This window comes from Sapajus apella, unplaced genomic scaffold, assembly GCF_009761245.1.
Source record: "Sapajus apella isolate SASKATOON/1434 unplaced genomic scaffold, GSC_monkey_1.0 scaffold37, whole genome shotgun sequence".
In the NCBI taxonomy this organism is placed as follows: Eukaryota; Metazoa; Chordata; class Mammalia; order Primates; family Cebidae; genus Sapajus; species Sapajus apella.
The window spans coordinates 4,740,852-4,762,880 of NW_022436977.1; the positions used below are offsets into that span (position 1 = coordinate 4,740,852).

The following is a 22,029-nucleotide window of genomic DNA, read 5'->3' on the forward strand; positions in this document are numbered from 1 at the left end:
AGATGCTACAGTACTGTGCTTCTCTTATTATAATCTCCGTTTTACAAAGAAGTCAGAATTGCCCAGGTTTACTCAGTAAAAACAAATTTAAGAAATAGATGCCCCAAATCTCAATGGTTGGCCTCATTTTCTAAAGAGAGGTGAACCAACTCAAATTCTACACATAAATTTTTTGGGCTAGAATTTGGCTTTAAGCCTTTTTGATAGTCCTGGTTTTTGTTTTTTTTTTTTCTAACACAACAGACAGGGTAATGTATCTTTCAGGAGAACAAAAAAAGACATAAGATAGTTGGTGTGTTGTTTAGATTCACATCTTGAGAAATGGAGTGAAATAATTTCTGTACAAGCTAAACTAGAGCAAGATAAAAACTATATTTAGATCATTTTATTTGAATTTTTAAATTAAATATAAAAGGTAAAATCATATATATGTATATGTTTCTTTTTTTTGAGACTGAGTCTCACTCTGTCACCCAGGCTGGAGTGCAGTGACACGATCTTGGCTCACTGCAATCTCTGCCTCCCGGCATTCAAGCAATTCTCCTGCCTCAGCCTCCCGAGTAGCTGGGATTACAGGCGCCCGTCAGCACACTTGGCTAACTTTTGTATTTTTAGTAGAGATGAGGGTTTCACCATGTTGGCCAGACTGGTCTCAAACTCCTGACCTCAGGTAATCCACCTGCCTCGGCATCCCAAATTGCTGGGATTACAGGTGTGGGCCACTGTGCCTGGCCAAATGTTTTTATGTATAGGTGAATAGGTTTTCAGAATAGATAAAGTCCTTATAGGCATGCAAGCAAAAGCAGAAGCCATAAATAAAAGATTACTATGCTGGATATTTTAAAGAGGATATTTGTAGTAAAATTATTTTTAATAACCAAAAAGGTAGAAATTACATAAAAAGCTATGATTATCAATAAGTGGTAGAGCTAATTTACGTGCATGAGAAACAACCTAAACAAAATTAAAAAGAAAAAAGAAACTGGGAAGAAAAGCATATGATTAACTGTACAGAATTCTTAGAAATTATTAAGTAGTAAAGGATTAATACCACAATACAAAAATGAGCAAAGATTATGAACAGGCAGTTAACAAAAGAGGAAATACAAAAGTCAAGAAACTTAAACAATAAAAACAAATTTTTTTAAATATAGACAAAACAACACCATAAATAAACAGAGAAATGTCAATTTTAAAGAGACACATTTTTAGCCAATTAAATTATCAGGATTTATTTTTCATGATAAAGTTCTGTGTTGGGACAAGTGTATACTAATCTAGGAATTATAAATTGCTAAGCACTTTTCACACAACATGACGATATATATTCAATGCTTTTTAAAAGTTAAACTTTCAAGAACGTACTTCTAAATAACCACAAAGGCCAAAAGAAAGACATGTAACAAGAATATTTATGGTAGAATTACTTGTAATAACCAAAAAAGTAATAATGACATAAAGGGCTATGATTATCAGTAAGTGGTGGAGTTCATGTAAATTTGAATTCTCTCCTAAAATTATTAAAAATTATTTTTCTAGATGTCCTACAGTGAATATATAGTACTTTCAGTATTTAAATGATGATGTATCCTTCTTAAGAAAGATATTGGAGTGCTTTCACAGTGCCATATCAACTAGAGGCAGGCATGGGAGTGGTTGGTCCAGTGATTTATTCTATCACTGACATTACTTAGAATTGTCAGCACAGGGTAATAATCAAAAGCAGGTCAGCTTTTAGTGGGGCTCTTTTATTGTTTTTAGGTCATTGCCTGCACACTCCCACAGCATTCCCCATTCTTGAAACTTGACTACAGCTGCTGACGCTCCTGGAAAGAAGGAGGAACAGACAACGTTTCAGCTGAAGCATGGAGTATATAAAAATCACTTGAAACTGATACTTGATACAATTTCTGCAATAAAATACAGAATCACTTCATGACTACAGACACTGAAGCATTTTTTCCAGCTTACCCACGTGATCCTGCTTTAAGTGTAGCATGGCATCATTTTCACTTTGTAGGCGTTTATTTTACACACATGTGTGGGATACCCACAGGAGCCTTGTTTCTCATTATTATATAGGAACTTCACAAGCGAGAGTGCTGTTGGCTGACTGAGAGGTATGACTCTGTGTTTCTCTCCCGGAGGAGCCGAGAATGAGATACAATATAATATGAATGGAGATCCCCTTAGGCACCCTATAAATTTATTATAAAGCACTGGATTTTGAAATAACAAAAATAACATGAAATTTGAGGAAAGTATAAAAATTAGAAATTTATGTCTCTTCAGGGTCACCCTAGACCACAGATTCTACTGAGTAACTGGCCTGATTTTGTGAACACAAGACCAGGCCTTATTTTACGTAAAGCAGACAGAATTACTGCAACGTGTGAGTGGCTCTGAAGTTTCCAGTGTTTGGGAAGAGAAAGTAGACTTGAAGGAAATAGCAAATGTAGATGACTCTGCAGGTTAAAGCAAAAAGAATAGATGGTTTGATGAGGTTTTATTCACATTTAACATCCACTTTGTAAATGATCCTTCAAAAGGTGTCTTTAGGGTTTTGGCTGTACTTGGAAGATGGGGGAAGGGAGGCTTCACTTGAGCAGCAATGTGGAAGACAAAGCACCTAACCTAGGCTTGTGGCTTTTGAAAAAACAATATGTTGGGGTACACATAGCTCTTTCCTCTAGATGTTTATTCCAATGGGCTTGGCATTTGGTTATCTTTTAAGGAAGTCATAAGCAGGGGTAACACTTGTAATGTGAAATTACTCGAAATTCTGTAAACAGCAATCCATAGCAATTGACGTTGCTTTTAGTTCATGAGAGCTTAAAAATCTCTCCCCCTGTTTGTTGTGGCAGCCAGTCAAGAATGAGAGCAGAATATAAACCTTGTTCGGAAATCAGGCCCGGATTTTTGCTCCCCTTACAAATCCTTTAGAACCCCAGAAAACAGTTGCCCTCTTTCTGTTGCCCACCCTAAATGCAGGTGATATTTACCTATTATATCAGTTTAATGAGCGGGCCATCTCACACTCATTAAGTTGATTTGAAAAATGATCAGAAGAATCAGGACTGCGTCCTCCGAGAATATAAATGCCTCTAAGGCTATATCCATTTTAGGAAATCCAAGTCTTTTACCTTTGCTCTGGCTTCACCTCAGCATTTTCTTCTACAGCAGAAATAATGCATTCAGTCATTTCGAACACTGGCTTAATGCATTAATAATTGCGGGTGCTTTTGCTAAAATTTTGGCTCCGCAAGTGTTACACGGTGAGTGGGTCAAAGGCAGCAAGCAAAGGTCACGTAAAGCGAGTATTTTGTGAAGCCAGGATACATTGCAGTGTAAGCAGAAGCACCCAGCATAATTAAAATAGATGAGGAAGATGAGCCATGTATACTGTCAAAGGCATATGTGGTGATGTGGTGGTGCGGTGGGGTGGGAGAAAAGGTGGGTAGAGTGGAAAGGCATTAAAATTATAGGAAGTCAGACTAAATGCTGGCCTTCTCTTCCCTCGCTTCTGGAATTAGGGAGTTGTTATATAATCCAAGCCAGCAGCTAGAGGGGATTTGGCTAAGAGTTAACTTAATTTTTCTGGAATGTCTTTTTTTTTTTTTTTTTCTTCTGTAAATCAGCCTAAGTGGAAAGAAAGTGGAACTCTCGTCAATGAATCAAATGGTGGGAGGGGCCAGCTGGGAGGACCGATTCCCCCTGGATCCTATACATATTACTCGGCTCCGTGGCTGTACTTGGAGTGCAGGTTAAATGAATTGTTCCCATTAGCGAGCTGATAGGACAGCTCCTTTAGATGAAGGAGACTCGGAACTCTGAATGTCACCGCCAGGAAAAGAAAGTGCTCATAGAAAATTTGACAGTGCCACTTGTGGCAGGATTTTACTGTCATTGTGAAAACTATATAAAATGATGACTTACAGTAAGGCTCAGAATTTCAGCATAATATATAATAATAATAAGACTTCTGTCAGCTTATAAGCGATGTAGGAGTTCTCTGCAGCCTGGTGGTTTATCTGTGGCTTGGTGGTCGCAGGAGCAGTACTTTGTGCCAGACTTGTTGGCTGAGGCTGATTTGTTCTGCGACTGATGCTCCTGAGTCCGATTCGCTCTGATTAGTCACTTTTGCCTTCATTTGCTGGAACTGAAATCCTAAAAGTTGACTTGCTTCCTCCGTGTACTTTCTCGAGCCATATTTAAAGCACCCTTCAGTAAGCCACAGGAAGTATGGCTGTGGGGGCGGTGGCATAGGGGGAGTGCAGGGCGGGGATCATGAAAAATGAGAGTGTAGAGCTGGCTGGAAACTGCCTGGTGTCTGAGATCAAAGCCGTCTGACCTTCATTGGTATGGGCATCCCGGTGATGACTTGTTTTCTTTGTTCTATTACCTTGGAAACTGAGGCACGGGTTTCATGTATGTAAATAGTAACAGGCTCCATTCTCTTCATCATATAGCGGTTGTAAAAATTATTTGGAATATTTAGATCCCATAACATCTGGTGAAACGCAAGTGAAACAAAAATCAAGATGTTTGTAGGAGGGCAAATATAAGCAAGAAGAAGTCCCTGTCATGTGCATACTTGGATGGATATTGGCACCCTCCAAAAAAAGCAGGGCCTGAAGTCACCAAAGATAAAAAGAGAACGTGCTAAGAGTTAGGCTGAGTTAGTAGAGCCTGTGTTTTTTCAGGGTGCCTAAAATGCCTTTTGCTCCTGAAAGCCTGTGGATATGAAGAGCAGCGTTGGGGCCTCCCTAGGGAGAAGAGATGGCTTCTAGGAACGTGGTTGGGGCTGATGCAACATGTATGGGCAGAGTGGAATTTGGGTCACTAGCAGAGGCTTTGGCTGCTCCTGGAATAAGAGGGCCTTTCCTCCTGAGCACCGTGAGCACAGGGATCATTACTCTCCTGTCTGCTGTTACATCCCCGTCACCTAACATGATGCCTGACTAACACGGGGCAGGGCACGAACAAACAGTTACGAAGTCAGCCAGGGGTAGATGCCAAGCCTGAGATTTCACAGACAAATACATCCCACTTTGCGCTGAAAGATCAAATTGTTCTTACATTGTCCATTAATGAGGCATTCAAATTCCTCATTCAAGCCTCCCTTTGGCCCTGTAGACCTGAATTTAAAGAGATCCTGGGACCAATTAGTGACAGCTCTGAAAGGAGAGGTAACTAAAGTGACCTCGCCGCATAGGGGTTGATTTCCTAATTTATAAAGGCCTTGAGAGTGCTATTTTTACACTATGTGGGGGAAAGCGAAGAGAAGGGAACATTTAGCTGGGTGTGGCAGGGTTGATCCACATGCATTTGGATAATACAATATCATAAATGTCCAGTCTCCCACCCTGGCAGTGAGGAGTGTCCTCAAGGTTTGGCTGAGGCCCCTCCAATCCTGGGCATCTCTGCTGACAAATATGAGGTGGGTAGAACTGAGGAGCAGTTATGTGCACAACAGTATACCATCAAAACTCTCATTTGCCAAATCCAAACTGCACAGAATGGGAAGCGACAACCAGGATGTAAAGCTGGGAGAGCCTACTGGTCAAAGGGTTAATGCTGCAAAAGCATGGAAACTGCAGGGAGCTCTTTGAGCCAGAATTCAGATGCTCATCTCCATGCTTTTTGCTGGGTAGCTTTGGCTTTTGATGTGAGAGGAGCACTTGAAGGACTCAGCCAATGTCGATGAGGAGGAGGAAATAAGTTTAATGGCCACTGGAAAAAAAAATCCCTCGACTGAGCTCCGGCCCAGCTCTGTCTTACAGGGACCATTTGACCTTAAACATGCCCCTCTACCTTTCTGACACTCAAGTTTCCTCACTGAAAAATGGATCCAACAATATCTTCACCACTTACTTCACAGAGGGAGATGTGGAAATCAGAAAGTAGATTGAAAATGTGCCGCCAACTCTTTTGGTTACTGTAGCGTTGTGGTATAGTTTGAAGTCAGTAGTGCAACTCCACCTTTGTTGTTTTTGCTTAGGATTGTCTTGGCTATAGGGGCTCTTTTTTGGTTCCATATGAATTTTAAAGTATTTTTTTTCTAATTCTGTGAAAAAACCAATGGTAGTTTAATGGGAATAGCATTGAATCTGTAAATTACTCTGGATAGTATGGCCAGTTTCATGCTATTGATTCTTCCTATCCATTAGGATGGAATATTTTTCCGTTTGTTTGTGACCTCTCTTATTTCTCTGAGCAGTGGTTTGTAGTTCTCCTTGAAGAGGTCCTTCATTTCCCTTCTTAGCTGTATTTCTAGGTATTTTATTCTCTCTGTAGAACTTCTGAATGGGAGTTCACTCATGATTTGGCTCTCTGCTTTCCATTGTTGGTGAACAGGAATGCTTGCGATTTTTACATACTGCTTTTGTATCCGGAGACTTTGCTGAGGTTGCCTATCAGCTTAAGAAGCTTTAGGGCTAAAACAGTGGGGTTCCTATATATAGGACCATGTTGTCTGCAAATAGTGTGGTTTCCTGTCTTCCTATTTGAAAGAATATTTATTTATCTTGCCTGACTGCCTTGGGCAGAACTTACAATACTATGTTGAGTAAGAGTGCTAAGAGAGGGCATCCTTATCTTGTGCCAGTCTTCAAGGGAAATGCTTCCAGCCTTTGCCCATTCAATGTGATATTGGCTGTGGGTTTGTCATAAATGGCTCTTACTATTTTGAGGTAAGTTCCATCAATACCTAGTTTATTGAGAGATTTTACATGAAAGGATATTGACTTTTATTGAAGGCCTTTTCTGCATCTACTGAGATAATCATGTGGTTTTTGTCTTTAGTTTGGTTTATGTGATGAATTACATTTATTGATTTGCAGATGTTGAACCAGCCTTGCTTCCCAGGAATGAAGCCAGTTTGATCGTGGTGCCTAAGTTTTTTGATGTGCTGCTGGATTCAGTTTGCCGGTATTTTATTGAGGGTTTTTGCATCAATGTTCATCAGGGATATTGGTCTGAAGTGTTCTTTTTTTGTTGTATCTTTGCCAGGTTTTGCTATCAGAGTGACACTGGCCTCATAGAATCAGTTAGGGAGGACTCCCTCTTTTTCAGTTGTTTAGAATAGTTTCAGAAGAAATAGTACTGGCTCCTCTATGTAGCTCTGGTAGAATTCAGCTATAAATCCGTCCAGTCCTAGGCTTTTTTATTTATTTTATTTTTTTTTGGTTGGGATCACTCACACAGTTTAAGAGTGATTAATCCTCTTTTTAAAGTTTTCCAGCCAGCCCTTACTGGCTTGAATTTTTGATTATGAAAATTTCAAACATGTATGCAAAGAGGGGCAACGGTGGAATGAACTGCCGAATACCCAACACCCAGATTCAGCCTTACCAACATTTTGTCACACTTGCGTTATCTATCCCCTTTTCCCTTTGCTAAAGCATTTTAAAGTAAATCCCACACATCGTATCAGTTCATCTCTACATATTTTAGGATGCATCCTGCTCAAAATTAAGTGCCCAGTACCCTCACATTCTCCCTTGTGTCCTTTTCGAGGCTGCTTAGTACGTTTTGTGATTGTTACTGTGTTCTGTTTTCTGGACCTGCTGTGTTACATGAACTCATTTTTCCTTTGTGTAATACCCCATACACCTGCCATGTGGTCCAAAAGATTATTAATCAAGAAATGATGCTGCATTGTTTTATTTAGGAGGAATGACCCAAAATTCACATATCAAGTAATAATAGTAATAAACTAAATATTTACAATTGGGATTATGCAAATATAAAACAGTGCTATCTTTAAAAATAAAATAATTTGGCTGGGCGCAGTGGCTCCTGCCTGTAATCCCAGCACTTTGAGAGGCCGAGGCAGGTGGATCACAAAGTCAGGAGTTCAAGACCAGCCTGACCAATATGGTGAAACCCCACTTCTACTAAAAATACAAAAAAATTAGCTGGGTGTGGTGGTGTGTGCCTGTAGTCCCAGCTACTTGGGAGGCTGAAGCAGGAGAATTGCTTGAACCTGGGAGGCACAAAGGTTGCAGTGAGCCAAGATCACACCCCTGCACTCCAGCCTGGGTGACAAAGCAAGATTCCATCTCAAATAAATAAATAAAGAAAATAAAATAAATTTTTTTAAAAAAATCTGGCAAAGAGAGTTTTGCCAAACTGCTATTCCACCTGATCCCAGCTTAGTTCAATGGCAGTGGCATGCTGACTTTTATTATAAAATCACTTTGAATAGGAGAGAAATTGTTAAACTCAAGTTAACCTCTAAGCTGTTGTGCCTAAGAACTATGCATATTGAAATCAGTGTTTGCAAAATAGCTTTCTCAATCTCAGAAACAGGAGAGTTATCCTGAATAGCCATGTAGGGAAAGCCACAAAAGCCCGGCTTCCTGCTGTATGTATCATGCAGTTAACTGGAAAGTTGTCTGTAGATTCTTTATTATCCCAGAGCCAAGATGAGATTAGTTTTACAAGTTGGGTTATAACCTTTACAGCTTCTGGGTTGGGGATCTTTCTAACAGATGAGGCATGCATGCCCTGTGTTCAGCTCTGGTAATGACCAAATCAATTTTATCACAAGTCTTTACAAGTGCCATTTTAACTTTTCTATTGATTGCCTGACCTTGGCTTTGGGTCCTGGGGTTAGTGTGTGTCTCTGCCCTCTCGCTCTTTGTACATAGCCTTCCAGTTTCTCTTTGGCTGTGCAAACTTCTCTTTAGATGTCCTCCGACCTTCTCAGTTAGCGCTTGTCTCGCCCTCCATGCTCCTCATGTCTTCTCTCCATACTTCCAGTAGCTTTGGAGTCACTATCGGTAAACTAGATGTGTGGCTTTGGGGAGTCAACTTCATTCATTTAACATATTTTTCTGATCTTCATTCAACTAGTTTTTTTATCCATGTGCCAGTCACCATTCTAGGCATCATAAATACAGTGGTAAACCAAGGATGGGAAGTCCCTGCTTCAGGAAATGAAATTGTTGGGAAGACATACAGCTGTATAATAGAATGTCAGGAGGAGGGAAATATCGTGAAGATGCAAAGTAAAGCAAAGTGGAGAATGGGGCAGGGAGAGCGATCGTGGATAAGCTGGCCAGGAAGCATTCTAGCAGGAGATGAGAGGTGAGAGCTGAGCAGAGAGGTGCATGGATGTGAAAGAGAACTGCGGAGAGCTGGAGGGAAAGGGAGACAGGCAGAGGGAACTAAAAACAGAAAGGACGTGAATCTGGAGTAAGCTTAGAGCTTCAGGGGAAATTTAAGATGGCTAGTGTGGGCCCAGTGCGGTGGCTCACACCTGTAATCCCAGCACTTTGGGAGGCCGAGACAGGCAGATCATGAGGCCAGGACATCGAGACCATCCCAGCTAACATGGTAAAACCCCATCTCTACTAAAAATACAAAAAGTTAGCCGGGCATGGTGGTACATGCCTGTAGTCCCAGCTGCTTGGGAGGCTGAGGCAGGAAAATCACATGAACCCGGGAGGTGGAGGTTGCAGTGAGCCGAGATTGTCCTGCGGCACTCCAGCCCAGAGAACAGAGCAAGACTTTGTCTCAAGGAAAAAAAAAGATGGCTAGTGTGTAGGAGTGAGATGGGTGAGACAGAGAGAGAGGGAGATACTAGGCTGGAGAACCAGGCAGGCTGCATCATGTATGACCCTCTTAACTGTGGAAGGAGTTTGAGCAGGGGACTAATGTGGTTGGATCTATAGTTCAAAAAGTCACTCTGGCTTACATGGAGCTTCTAAGTGAGGCTAGTGAAATTGTTCCTGGATCCAGTTGATGCCTCCTGTGTGGTAACAGGAAGACTCCAACACGTCCAGGCCACAGAGCCCACAGAGCCACCTCTGTGTAGGGTGCCACTTTCTGCTCTGCCCCTAAGTGGTTGGTTGACTTGAACCCAGTTGCCTAATCCCCATGAGTCCCAGTTTTTCAGTTTTCTGTCCTTTCTCAGGGAGAGGTGCAATTTCTTTAGTCTATTCCAGATCTAATATTTGGGAATTTTAATCTATAAACTAGTTATTTCCTAAGCCTGTGTATTTGTTAGGGTAAAGGTTGAAAAGACACTCAAGAACACAGTGGCTTATATGAGGTAGAATTTGGCTTCTCTCTCCTGTAGTATTGGAGTCAGTGGAGGCTGCCAAGAAAAAGCTCTGCTCACAGATCCTGTCTGGGTGCTCTCTCCTGTCTCCAAAGGTGGCCTTGCCCACATGGCTGGAGCTGGGTCATGGCCTCATCCAAGTTCCAGCCTGTGGGAAGAGAGAGAAAGGATATCCAGAGTGAGCAGCTTCCTTTTAAGTGACATGGAAGTTATACACACCCCTTCTGCTCACATGTCTTGGTAAGAATCTAGTCTTATGGCCATACCCAGCTGCATGAGACTCTGGGAATTACACTCTCTAACTGGACGGCTCCATCTGAAACCTGACTGCCCTGGAGGAGTGGGTTAATCGATTTGGTGAGGAAACAAGAAAACAGCTGTGCTCTGTTTTTGGAAGATCTCAGAGTATTATTGCCAGACACCTTGTACTCATAACATTTCCTGGACCTTTGTATTAATTTCATGGGACTGTGGTTTCAAAGGGCCACAACCTGGGTGGGTTGAAACAGCAGAAATATGTTCTTTCACAGTTCTGGTTGCTACAAGTCCCCAAATCAAGGTGGCAGCAGAGCCTTGCTTCCTCTGAAGGTTCCGGGGAAGAAGTTCTTGAAGCCTCTCTCCTGGCTTCTGGTAGTTGCTAGAAATCCTTGGCATTGCTGAGCTTACAGCTACGTCACTCCAGTCCCTCCTCTATCCGCATGTGGCCTTTTTCTCTATGTGTCGTCTGTGTCCCCAAATGCAAATCTCCGTCTCCTGCCTCTTAGAGAAGTAGTTAATAGCCGTTAAATTTAGACTAAATCTAAATACTTAGCCTAAGTATTCAGATGATTGCACCCTAGACCAGTATTACTTCATCTTAATTATGTCTATAAAGATGTGATTTCTAAATAAGGTCATATTCGCAGGTATCAGGAGTTAGGACTTGAATGTGTCTTTTTGGGGGATGCAATTCAACTCATTACAACTTTTTTTAAACTAAAACTAAAAAAAAAAAGAAAAACGGAAAAAGAATAAGTTAGAAGAGAATAACTGTGCTAGTTGAAATCAGTCAAAATATGACAGGTTATGCCAATCTCAGAACGAACCCATAGTTCGTCCTGAAGCTCAAGGCCATCTTAGTGGCACAACCCAAGGACATGTGGGCCTTTTTTCCGTCCCTTCTCTATGGAACATTCCAATGCATTCCTGTAAGATGCACTGCCATCAGATATGTTGCTTAGGTAATAGAATTCACTGACAGCTGACCACTTATTACAGCTTTGCACTGCCTATACCTTTTGATAATCACAACAGCCTCATGAAAAAGTATCCTTACTTCCATCCTACAGAAATTGAAACGGAGGCTCCAGGCTAGTAGCTTGCCTCAAGTGAAATGACTAGTTGGTAGGTGAAGCTGGGCTTGCAGCCTGGGTCTGATTCCAGAGATCCCCCTCTTTACGTTATAGGGCACTACGTCCTGAAGATGTATCAGGGGTTCCTGATGAAAGGGCTTGCTGCTGCCTTGAGGGATCTGCGGTCAGTCTCTGAGGCAGCACCTATCCTGCAGTGGTCTCCACAGGCCTTTGGTTGCTGGTATGTGTTGACACTGTAGTCATGTGCCCTATAGTCGCTGGCATAAGCAAACGCCCGTCTGGTAGCTAAAGGATGGTGGTTTTCCTAGGAGTCAAAAGTTGTCTCACATCAGCCTTTAGGTCTCTCACGGCATTCTAGAGCACTGTGTAAAATACATGCACTAAGCAAGGCTTGTTTTTCAGACCTTTATCAGCATATGGGTCATGATTGCCATTTTAGCAAGTATTATCAGAGTATCCATCACCATAGGGCCCTCCTCAAAGTAACCAGCTCTGCGATCATGCTTTCACTTTAGACTTCACATAGGGTACTCTAGAAAGGATAATGCAATCAGTACTTGCCATAGGAAACTGGGTCTCCTAATAGTCACAGAGAGGTGTTTGCAATATTAACCAATATTAGGTCAACATTGCCATTCTTTGTTTCATTTTATCCTCAAAGTCACCTTGTGGAAGAGTTATTTTAATATCAACCTTTCTTTCCTATTATTCAAATTTTATTTGTACAGGTATATTATAGAAATTTTAGAAAACATAGACAAAAATCAATCATAGTTACTCCACCCAAAGATACCTTCTCTTACTAATTTGGCATATGTATTGTTTGTCTTTTTTCTGTATGTGTTTTTTTTTTTTCTTTTGTGACAAAATGGTATACTCTGCTTTGGGACTTTGCATTTTTTTGTTTCTCATAATGCAGCTGAAACATCTTTGTGATTTATTTTTCATGATTTTAATGATGGTAGACTATTTTGTTAGGTAGACATAACATGCTTTTTTTTTGAGACAGAGTCTCACTCTGTTGCCCAGACTGGAGCACAATGGTGCGATCTTGGCTCACTGCAACCCCTGCCCCCCAGGTTCAAGTGATTCTCCCGCGTCAGCCTCCCGCATAGCTGTGCCACCATGCCCGGCTAATTTTTCTGTATTTTTAGTAGAGACAGGATTTCACCATGTTAGGCAGGATGGTCTCGACCTCCTGACCTCAGGATCCACCCAGCTCGGCCTCCCAAAGTGCTGGAATTACAGGCATGAGCCACTGCACCTGACCCATATCATGCTTTACTTGTCATCTTCTACTGCTGACATTTGGGTATTCCCTTGAATGTTTTGCTGATATAAACAGTGTTATGATAACTCTTGTGTATATTCATGATTGAGTCCTAAAACAACATTTCTAGTGGTGGAATTTTAAAGTGAAAGAAGAAATCTCCCCCCCCCCTTTTAATGATAAGGAAACTGAGGCTCAGAGAGAGAGCATTTTGCCCCAAATTATATAGCTGGTAAGTGGCAGAGCTAGGAATAGAATCCAGATTTCCTGACTCAAAAATCCCATATGAGAACATAGCTTATATCTCTAATAACAATACCAAATTTTTCTTCATAAAATGTGTGAATGCGAGATAAGTATTTTGTTGTTGTTTCTGTTTTAGAGACGGAGTCTCATTCTGTCGCACAGTCTGGAGTGCAGTGGCGCAATCTCTGCTCACTGCAACGTGTACTTCCCAGGTTGAAGTGATTCTTGTGCCTCAGCCTCCTGAGCAGCTGGGACTACAGGTGTGTGCCGCTATGTCCGGCCAACTTTTTGGGTGTTTTTTGGTGGAGATGGGTTTTCATCATGTTGGCCAGTCTAGTCTCAAACTCCTGACCTCGAGTGATCTGCCGGCCTCGATCTCCCAAGAGAAGTATCTTGATGGCTGCTTTCTTTCCTTGAGTTTTTATCCAGCAATCACCAATTCAGACAAACTGCACAAAATTCCGTAATCAGAGGGGAGAGGCTACAAATAGTAATGATCTATGATTTCATATTTTATAATTTAATCAGTTTTTCATATGTCTTGTTCAAAGTATTGATAACATTGGTACTCTTAAAAATTCTTTATGTACCCATAGTACTCTATATATCAGGGAATAACTGGTCACCACCTCTCTACTTTTAAATATTTGTTTAATACCCCATTGGGTCCTAGGACTTTTACTTTTTATCTGATCTGAGAGTGGATCTCATTTCCTCTAAATTTAGAACGAAATTTCCATTGTCTCCACTTCGGCAGATTCCCTCTCTTCTCTAGGTGATTCAAGGCATGAATGAATGCATGGGATTGTTCCCTCCTTCGTCATAACATAGTCATACCCTTGGTCTCTCTGTGCTTCTGCCATCAGTGACAGACTTTGGTCTGGGGGGAGCTGCAGACCAGGTGATATTTCTTTCATCTTCACTTGCCTTGACTTGGTATGCTAACCAGGATCCATGCTCCATGAGGTATGATTTAGGTTGGCTATCCAAGGGCATGATGTATACAAACTGCCCACAGTGTCTGACTTGCTTTAGGGCCAACAACTTCATCATCTTTGGGTCATCCTTATCCGATCAGTTCTGGTAGCTTCAACTTTGAGGGCTGCAGCTATAGCCACGTGTTTGACTGTCACCAACAGATAGTTCACGTCCGCACCTGCCCATATGAGTGGCAAAGATAAACAGATTTAACAGATTGCAGAGGCACATATAGCATTTCCTAGAAAAGCATGGTGAAAGCCACTGACGTTTACCTGAGCTGAATTATTCACTTATAAGATAAAACTGCTCAATTCTAGAAGGCTAAGCTGAAAGTGTTGATATCAGTTCACACCTCTGCCCTCAGAGCTCCAAGATCAAATTTAAATCAACCAGGTAATATCTAATGGATAGCATTGTTTTCCATACAGACACTCAGTAAAAGGAAATCAATTTGGAAAGATAAGTCTCCTTAGGATTCTTACTTTTCATGAGTACTAATCATACATTGGGACCAGTAAATAACAAGAGAATTTACCCTCCTTGCGTATGGACTCTTCGTAGTGCATTGAATAGTAATCTCTGAGAAGAGGAATGTTTCCCAAATAAGTTTTGTCTGAAGATGTCTTTCTCAGATAGAATGATGGTCTCTTTATGTTGCCTTTGCTGGGGAACCCAGAATGAGGCTTTGTCCTTGGAACTGTTTTGTTAAAGATAAAGGCAGGACTTGAAAGAGGGCATACTTCTGGTCTGCCTGGCCAAAATTAAAAGATATTTCTGGGCACTAATGTCAGGAAATATGACCTAGAGATGGAGAGCAATCACAGATTTTTTTTTTTCGAATTCAAAAAACAGGAAAAGTTCCTCTTATCCATTCCCATAAGCATTTTTCAAACAAAAATGGAATTTTTTTTCATGGCGTCAAAAGCACCCTGGTTGGTAAAAGAGCTGAAATATTATTGCCGAAACAGCTCTACCCAGGCTCAAATCGAACATAAAAGAAACCTCCCATGACAGTATTATTAATGTTCATAATTAGTATATCTAAATGATTTTTAAAGGCTTTTTATGCAATTACAAAATGTTTTTGATTGTCTTAACACCACTCATGCTTTGATGCCTTCCACATGTTGTCCTTGGTCCCTGCAACCCTGGCACATAATTTATTTCTCTTTTGAGTGAACTCTAAGCATTAGTGTCCATTAAGAATTTTTGAAACAAAGTCCAAAGATTACTTGGAGCACTTTGAGTAATATGTACTGATTATCATTAATAGTTCTTTTGTCCTAGACAAGGACATTGTTTTGTAACATCATTTTTTTTGGTGAGGCCCTATGTGGGCTGTGCTCCGGATCCGCCTCGTGCACAGATTTTCTTTTTGACTATGTGTAGGATGCAGCAGTCTCCCGGGACAACTCAGGATGGAGGAGCAGGGGGACACAGGGCCAGCACAAAGCGTTTTTTTTTTTTCTTTAGTAAACAATTATTAGCCATTCAAAAGAAGCAGCCTAAATTCTAAGCCTCGTTTCTTAGCTAGTGTTCATGTACTGCATGTAAATTCGCCGTTTTAACTGCTAGCTCCTTACGATGAGGAAGTCAAAAGGAAGTCAGGAGACCACAGCCTCTGTAGTGTGCTTGCTAAGAATGTGGCAGGGAGTGGGTTATTTAGGTTTTATTTGGAAAATCCTTTCCTGGGCTCTCAAATGCTAACTTCCCGGATTACCCCCCTGTTTAATAGCAGTGCCACAATGGGTATTGCCTGTGTCCATTCAAGGGCTGTCTCTCTGTTTATCTAATGCAAAGTGTATTCACCAGGTGCATGCAATTAGAAACATACTTTAGTAGGAAAGAGGTACTACGTCCTGTGCCCCAAGTGAATTATCTTAAATTGTACCATAAACCTAGCCCCCAGAATTTTATTCCCGTTTTATGGAATATGAAAAGAAAGGCTCAGAGAAGTTAAGCCATTTGCCTGAGAGCTCATAGCTTAAATAATAGGTGTCTTCTTTAACTCAGACATCTTGCAGGGAGGGAGAATCAATATTGTTAAAGCCTTCAGATTTGGAGCCCTCCCTTTCTAGGAAATGAAGGAAGAGTCAATGTGCAAGGCTGGTGTAGAGACATGAGTTGGGCCAATGAAAGCCTGTTTATTACGCAACACATCTCTCCCTCCCGGCCACACTCACTTGCAATGTAAAAGGACTGACATATTTTTCAAATAAAAGAAAAACTACACAGCGTGGGTTTGAGTGTTTTGTTTGATTTTTAATATTAACGCAGAATTTTTCCATGTTTATAATACCTCTATCTCAACAGTTGTTATCTCATTGCAAAAGAGGACAAAAAAAGGAGGCACACAGGCTGAATAGTGGCCAAGTGGCAGAGTGGCATCTTTGTCGAGTCTGCAGCCTTATCCAGAATACAAGGCCTCTGGAAATGCTAGTTTGGTAGTTGCTATATTTGGGAAGAGGAAAAATGCCACCTTGTACTGAAAAAAAAAAAGAAAGAAAAAAAGTAAAATTACCTGGATACCCAGACGGTTGCTTACAAACCAAAAGACAATTAGAAGTCCATCCGGGAAGTTAATTGGTCCAAGATTTGGCACTGATGGGAAATAGCAGCTTACGTTCCTGAAGTGCTCTGTTCTGGGATAGCTATAATGAAACTTCCCTGCTGATAACCACGGCAGTGCTAAATCTGTGATATTTTCATGACATTTCCTTTGCTTTACTTTGAGGCGTGGTCAGTTAAAGAGAGTCAAGCCCTATTTTGCTTTGGACAAAATATTTATGGGGTTTTAATCCTCTTAATCATTTAGGGGTTTAATTGGCAATTTAAAACTTCTATCATATTGTTGTTAGAAATAGTGCTCAAGCATTACCTGGAAATACGCCTACTGTGTGTGTGTGCGTGTGTGTGTGTGTGTGTGTGTGTGCGTGCGCGCATATGTGTATATGGGTAAAATAGCAGGAGTCTTACAACTTTATCAAAAGGTGCCATTTTTCTCTAGCCCAGATAATTTTTAAAGATTGCCCAAGAAAAGTACGTCTTTTACTTATATAACCTTTTGTGGGTACTGCCTTTTTTCTTCTTTGGTTGTTAAAGGGAAGAAGAAAAAGTTTCGGGGGTTACCTTTGATTATGAGCTATATTGGATTTTTTTACAGTGACAAATAGCTCTGACAGCCTGTTGCTTGGAAAGACGTGGTCTGGTTTGATAGCTTAGAAGCAGGGCAAGGAGCCATTGGTTGATGAACTGGAAGAGAAATTAAGAAATCATGTTGGCTGGGCACAGTGGCTCACGCCTTTAATCCAGCACTTTGAGAGGCTGAGGCGGGAGGATTGCTTGAAGCCAGGAATTCAAGATCAGCCTAGCAAGGCCCCCATCTGTACAAAAAAAAAAATAAAAAGTAAAAATTATCTGGGCATGGTGCCACATGCCTGTAGTTCCAGCTACTAGGGAGGCTGAGGTGTAAGGATGGCATCAGCCTGGGAGGCCAGGGCTGCAATGAGCTATGATGGTGCCACTGCGCTCCAGTTTGGACAATAGACTGCATATGAGACAACTAAGACCCAGAGAAGCTAAATGATTTGCCCAGGTCGTCCACTGTGTTCACTTTGGGCTCGGGTGTATGTGTATTTTAGGTTTAGAAACTTGGTTCTACCCCATCGTTCACCACAACTCTATCAAGTCCCTATCTCTGTAGAGAGCATTACCCTGCTCTGTGATCTGTTTGTGAATCTCTGGGGAAGGATCTTGGTGTTCTTCCCAGTCATTTGGAAGTGAATCAAAACCTGTACAACAGCTGGACTTGGTTCGATGCCCTTTGGTGGTAGGGACCAAGGTCCTTGGCTGTGCTGATCAGCAGCCCACTTGGACAGTGCAGCCACTGGCTAGTGAGTACGTAGTTTCCTTTTGTTTATTTGTTTTTTTAAATTTAAGACTGGGTGTCACTGTGTTGCCCAGACTGGACTTGAACTCCTGGGCTCAAGCTATCCTCCTGCCTCAGTCACCAGAGTAGCTGGGATTACAGGTACCCACCACCACACCAGGCTCCTTTCCTTTGACTTTAGAGAGTAAAGGAAATGGAGCTTGGGGTTTAGAATAGAGTATACTTACTTTAAGGAACTGATTATCTGATTCTCTGTCTCATGCTCTCTTCCATCAAATATGAGGATATTTTCTAGTCAGAGTGCTTGATCTGAAAACCAGAGTCCTAGGCCATGAGTCATTATGAAACTGAGGGACATCATGAGTAGCAATGGCATAGCTTTCAGTAGCAATTGCAATTCAGTTTGGTTAAACTAATACTATGTGAGTTGCTCACCCCTTACCAAAGTCATTTATGTCACACTTCCCAGTTTGTAAAGCTCTTCATACATCCGTATTACCTTTAATTTTCACAACAGTTTTTAAGTGTCATCATGATTATATGCAATTTTAAAAACCAAGAAATTCAAGACTAGAGAAGTTAAGTAACTCACTCAAGGTCTCTCAGCCCAGAAGCAGGAAAGTGGGCTGTAAATGCAAGCTCAGGTCAGCTTGACTCTAGATCAAGTTAATGTAGAACTGCCTTTATTCTTTCCTATTCCTCAGTAGAATTAGAATTGTTTGCCTCCTTAAGACTTGTAGTTTGTCTTTAGTAAGCCTAATTCTCCCAAAAATCTCGATTCAGAGGTACTGCCGGTGGTAGCATTAGGTTTGGATGCAATTTTTTTCTGAAGGCCTTTCTCCTTACACTTGAGGAAAAACATTGGCAGTGTATGACTGCTGTGAGCTCACTGAGTATAAACTCTCTTCCTGGTGAGAAAAACAGGAATCTTGTAACCTCTAGGAAAATGAGAATAAGAAAAGGGGAGACCCATCCCTCATTTAAGGGTGAGAAAGTGGTTGCTGGTAGCAAACCCAGGCACACATGCCTACTGTGAATGAAGGCCTAAAGCAGGAAAGTGTGCATAGTTAAGACAGCTGGATTCCTGGCAGAATATTCTCTTTTAGAATATTCCAGAATATTCTAGATTCAATTCAGTATGCTCTTCTAGTATTAGGGACTGTGGTTTCTATGTGTTTACATCGGCATCCGAGTACTTCTTTCTCCCAAACTCAGGTTAAGTCTTCCTGGTTTAAATACGGCTGAGGGCACTCCCATAGGTTTAAATGACTTACAGAGCTGACTGCTGAGTGGTATGCTCCATGGAGTAAAACGTTTTTGGGTATCTACTCTTTAGAGGGTACATCTACACTAGAGTATTTAAAGATTTGCCATGAGTATGCTTCCAGTTTAATATAACTTTCCACAGATGTTTTATTATGCTAATGAAGCTTTCCTGAGCCTCAGTTTTCTCATCTGTGAAATGAAAAAGATGTTTTCTGCTTTTTCTGGTACTTCTATGGAATCGTTTACTATGAAGTACTAGTGCTTCTGTGGAGAAGTTATGTTTCAGAGGAACAAAGAAAATTCCAGTACATTTCCTGATTTTTTTAATTAAAATTGCCTCTTGTGTGTTTGTATGGTTTTTTTGTTTGTTCACTTTCTCTAGGGAAATAGACTTCTGTCTTCAGAATGGCTAAGTTAAAAAAATTAAATATTATGCAGTCATATATCCATAATTAAGGAGTTGTAATGCAATTTAAAAATATATTGCTCTTGTACCAGGAGTATGTCTTCTAAGCTTTTCTCCATAAAAATGTGTGTATTAATTGATTGGTATATCTTCATTGGGTATAATAAATATAATTTACATTATTCCTGTATAGGTTAATGCTGCCAGATAAAATACAGAATGTGCAGTTAAATTTAAACGTAAGATAAACAACAAATTAGTATCAGAAATTCAAATTTTACCAAGTAGCCTGTATTTTACCTGCAAAATCTGGCAACTCCAATATAAGTGTAGCTCCCAGTTATTTATATTGATTATTAATTAACAGTTAAACAAAACTGAACGACTGAGAGATTGTGTTATTGCCAGAGTCCTGCTTCCTCCTGGAGACAGATAATGAAAAGTTTTAGCTCCATGCCAGCTACTGCGACCTCCAAGATCAAGCAGCCTTCTTGGGAAGATTTTCAAAATCTATTATCAATGTAATCGTCATGAAAATATTTGGTGAGAATACTGCATCACGCTGTATAATAAATTTAAGTAGAAAAGTCAAAGCAGTGGTATTTTCATCAGGTCTTTGGATGTCAAGAGGAAATAGCTCCACACTCAGCGAATATAGATAGGCCTGTTTTGGGCTGTGTTAAATCCAATTGTGTGGAGGTTTTGAATAATCAGGAGAGACAGCCTAAGCACTTTCTCTTCAAAGTGATTTTACAGAAAGCACTATTTCCTAAGGAAAAGACACATACAGCTCTCATAATGCTGAAAGTGCACTAATGTATCAGTTTATTGGTGCTGGTGTCATGAGCTAGAGCTGCAAATTGTATTCAGATTTTAAACTTTACTCCCTGCTGCCGATGGGGGAAGTTCCCTTCCCACGATAAAGGTTATTTCAAAAAGTTCTAGAACGCTTTTGTAGTTTTAATGTGAGACAGTCTTCAAGGATTTTCGTAGAAGGTTCTAAATTCACTTTGTGAAGCCAACTCAAACATGATTTTAAAAAAACAACAACAATAGTTTTTCTCAATAAAAGTTCTCAACTTGGAGAAGAATCTGAGTTGGGCTATGTAATTTCTGCTTCCCTAAGTAAATCATTTGGAAAGTGTTTTGGGGAGCAAGTGTGTGATTTTGGTCTTGGCTCACAACTTTGGAACTAGCTTTTTAAAAAAATGTCTGCCGTGGATTTTCATAACAGATCTCTTCCCTGTACGACATGTTCCCTAGCTAAGTAATAGTTCTGCCAAATTTTTCAAATTTTTCAGCAACCTTTAAGGAGGGTTAAATAGTTCCCTTAATAACTTGAAAGAAAAAAATATTCAAGGTTTACCACAGTTCTTAGTCACAGGCTAAATGTTTTTAACAGTTTTATTACTTTGAACCTACTTAGTCTAAAGAATGTCTCCCAATAAGAATGAAGCATAAAGGGTTCAAAATGTAGTCATTCTGAAATGGAGATAGTGTTGTTTGCATCAGAGCATACATTCATGCTATCTTTATCAGGACTTCTCTGCCAAATGTTGCTTAGTTCTATTTCTCACCTGCTACCTATAAATCATCCTGAAATATCAAGGGTGCTGACTCATGAGTTGCGCATGTTTTCATAATTTGTGTTCATACGTTTCACTCAGTTGTGTTTCAACTGTATGAAACATTTGGGGCCATTTATAGACAAGTAGCAGTGGTTCCCTTTCTGACCTTGATGAGTACAGACACAAAGGTACATTTGGTGGATATATTTCCCCCTCACCATTAAAAGTTGTGCTTCATAGGAACAGGAAGGGGGATCGTTTTCATTAAAGAGTAAACACAGAACCAATGGCCACAGCAAATTAATTGCTCATCTTACCCTCAACTGAGTAGGCTGGCATTGCTCTCTTGTGCCTTAAATCTTTCCCACTCTGCCTATAAACATGATTATCTCTCCTACTTAAAATAAAAAATAAGAGTCTCCTCTCACCCTGATTAATCCTGTTTAGTTACTGTCTGTGCTCCCCACTTTTACCACAGAACGTCTTAAACCGGGAGGTGTTGGTCACTGCCTCGTCATTCATGGTTGCATGGCTTTGGGGTCGGTCTGGTGACACTGCTGTGTGAGATTAAAACTGGTCGTGCTTCCACATCACCATCTGAACTAAATGCCTTGCTGAACACACTGGGAATGACGGACATTCAAAGCAGCATACACAGGGCACTTTCTAACCTATGTCTTGGTTTCTTCTCTTCCAGGTATCTCAGTAACGAAGAAGACACATACATGTAAGTAATGCATTTTTTTTCTGTCCAAAGTTTTCTGAAGAGTTGGAATTCGCATATGTCTGGCTGCTGTGACCCTTCAAGTATAAACTAATGTTTCAGCTGTGATCCATGGTCAACAGAGGTCATTTTTTTTTTCAATCTGTAGTGGTCGGAAGTGGCACATCTCCACCTGTTTGTACTGAGTGTGTGTTGAAGAGAGAGGCTAGAGACATAGTCTGATGAATTCCAGTGTTTCAAGCCATGAAGCTTTAGAAA

At 40.7% G+C, this 22,029-nt stretch overlaps 1 protein-coding gene across 1 annotated transcript in view; it reads left to right on the plus strand.

Annotated features, from left to right (window-relative positions):
• Positions 1-22,029, plus strand: part of RORA (RAR related orphan receptor A) — a 737,001-nt gene that overhangs the window by 522,533 nt on the left and 192,439 nt on the right. The window contains exon 2 of the mRNA XM_032297775.1: positions 21,745-21,774. Within this exon, the coding sequence (XP_032153666.1) occupies positions 21,745-21,774 (30 nt within the window). The remainder of the gene's footprint in view (positions 1-21,744; positions 21,775-22,029) is intronic.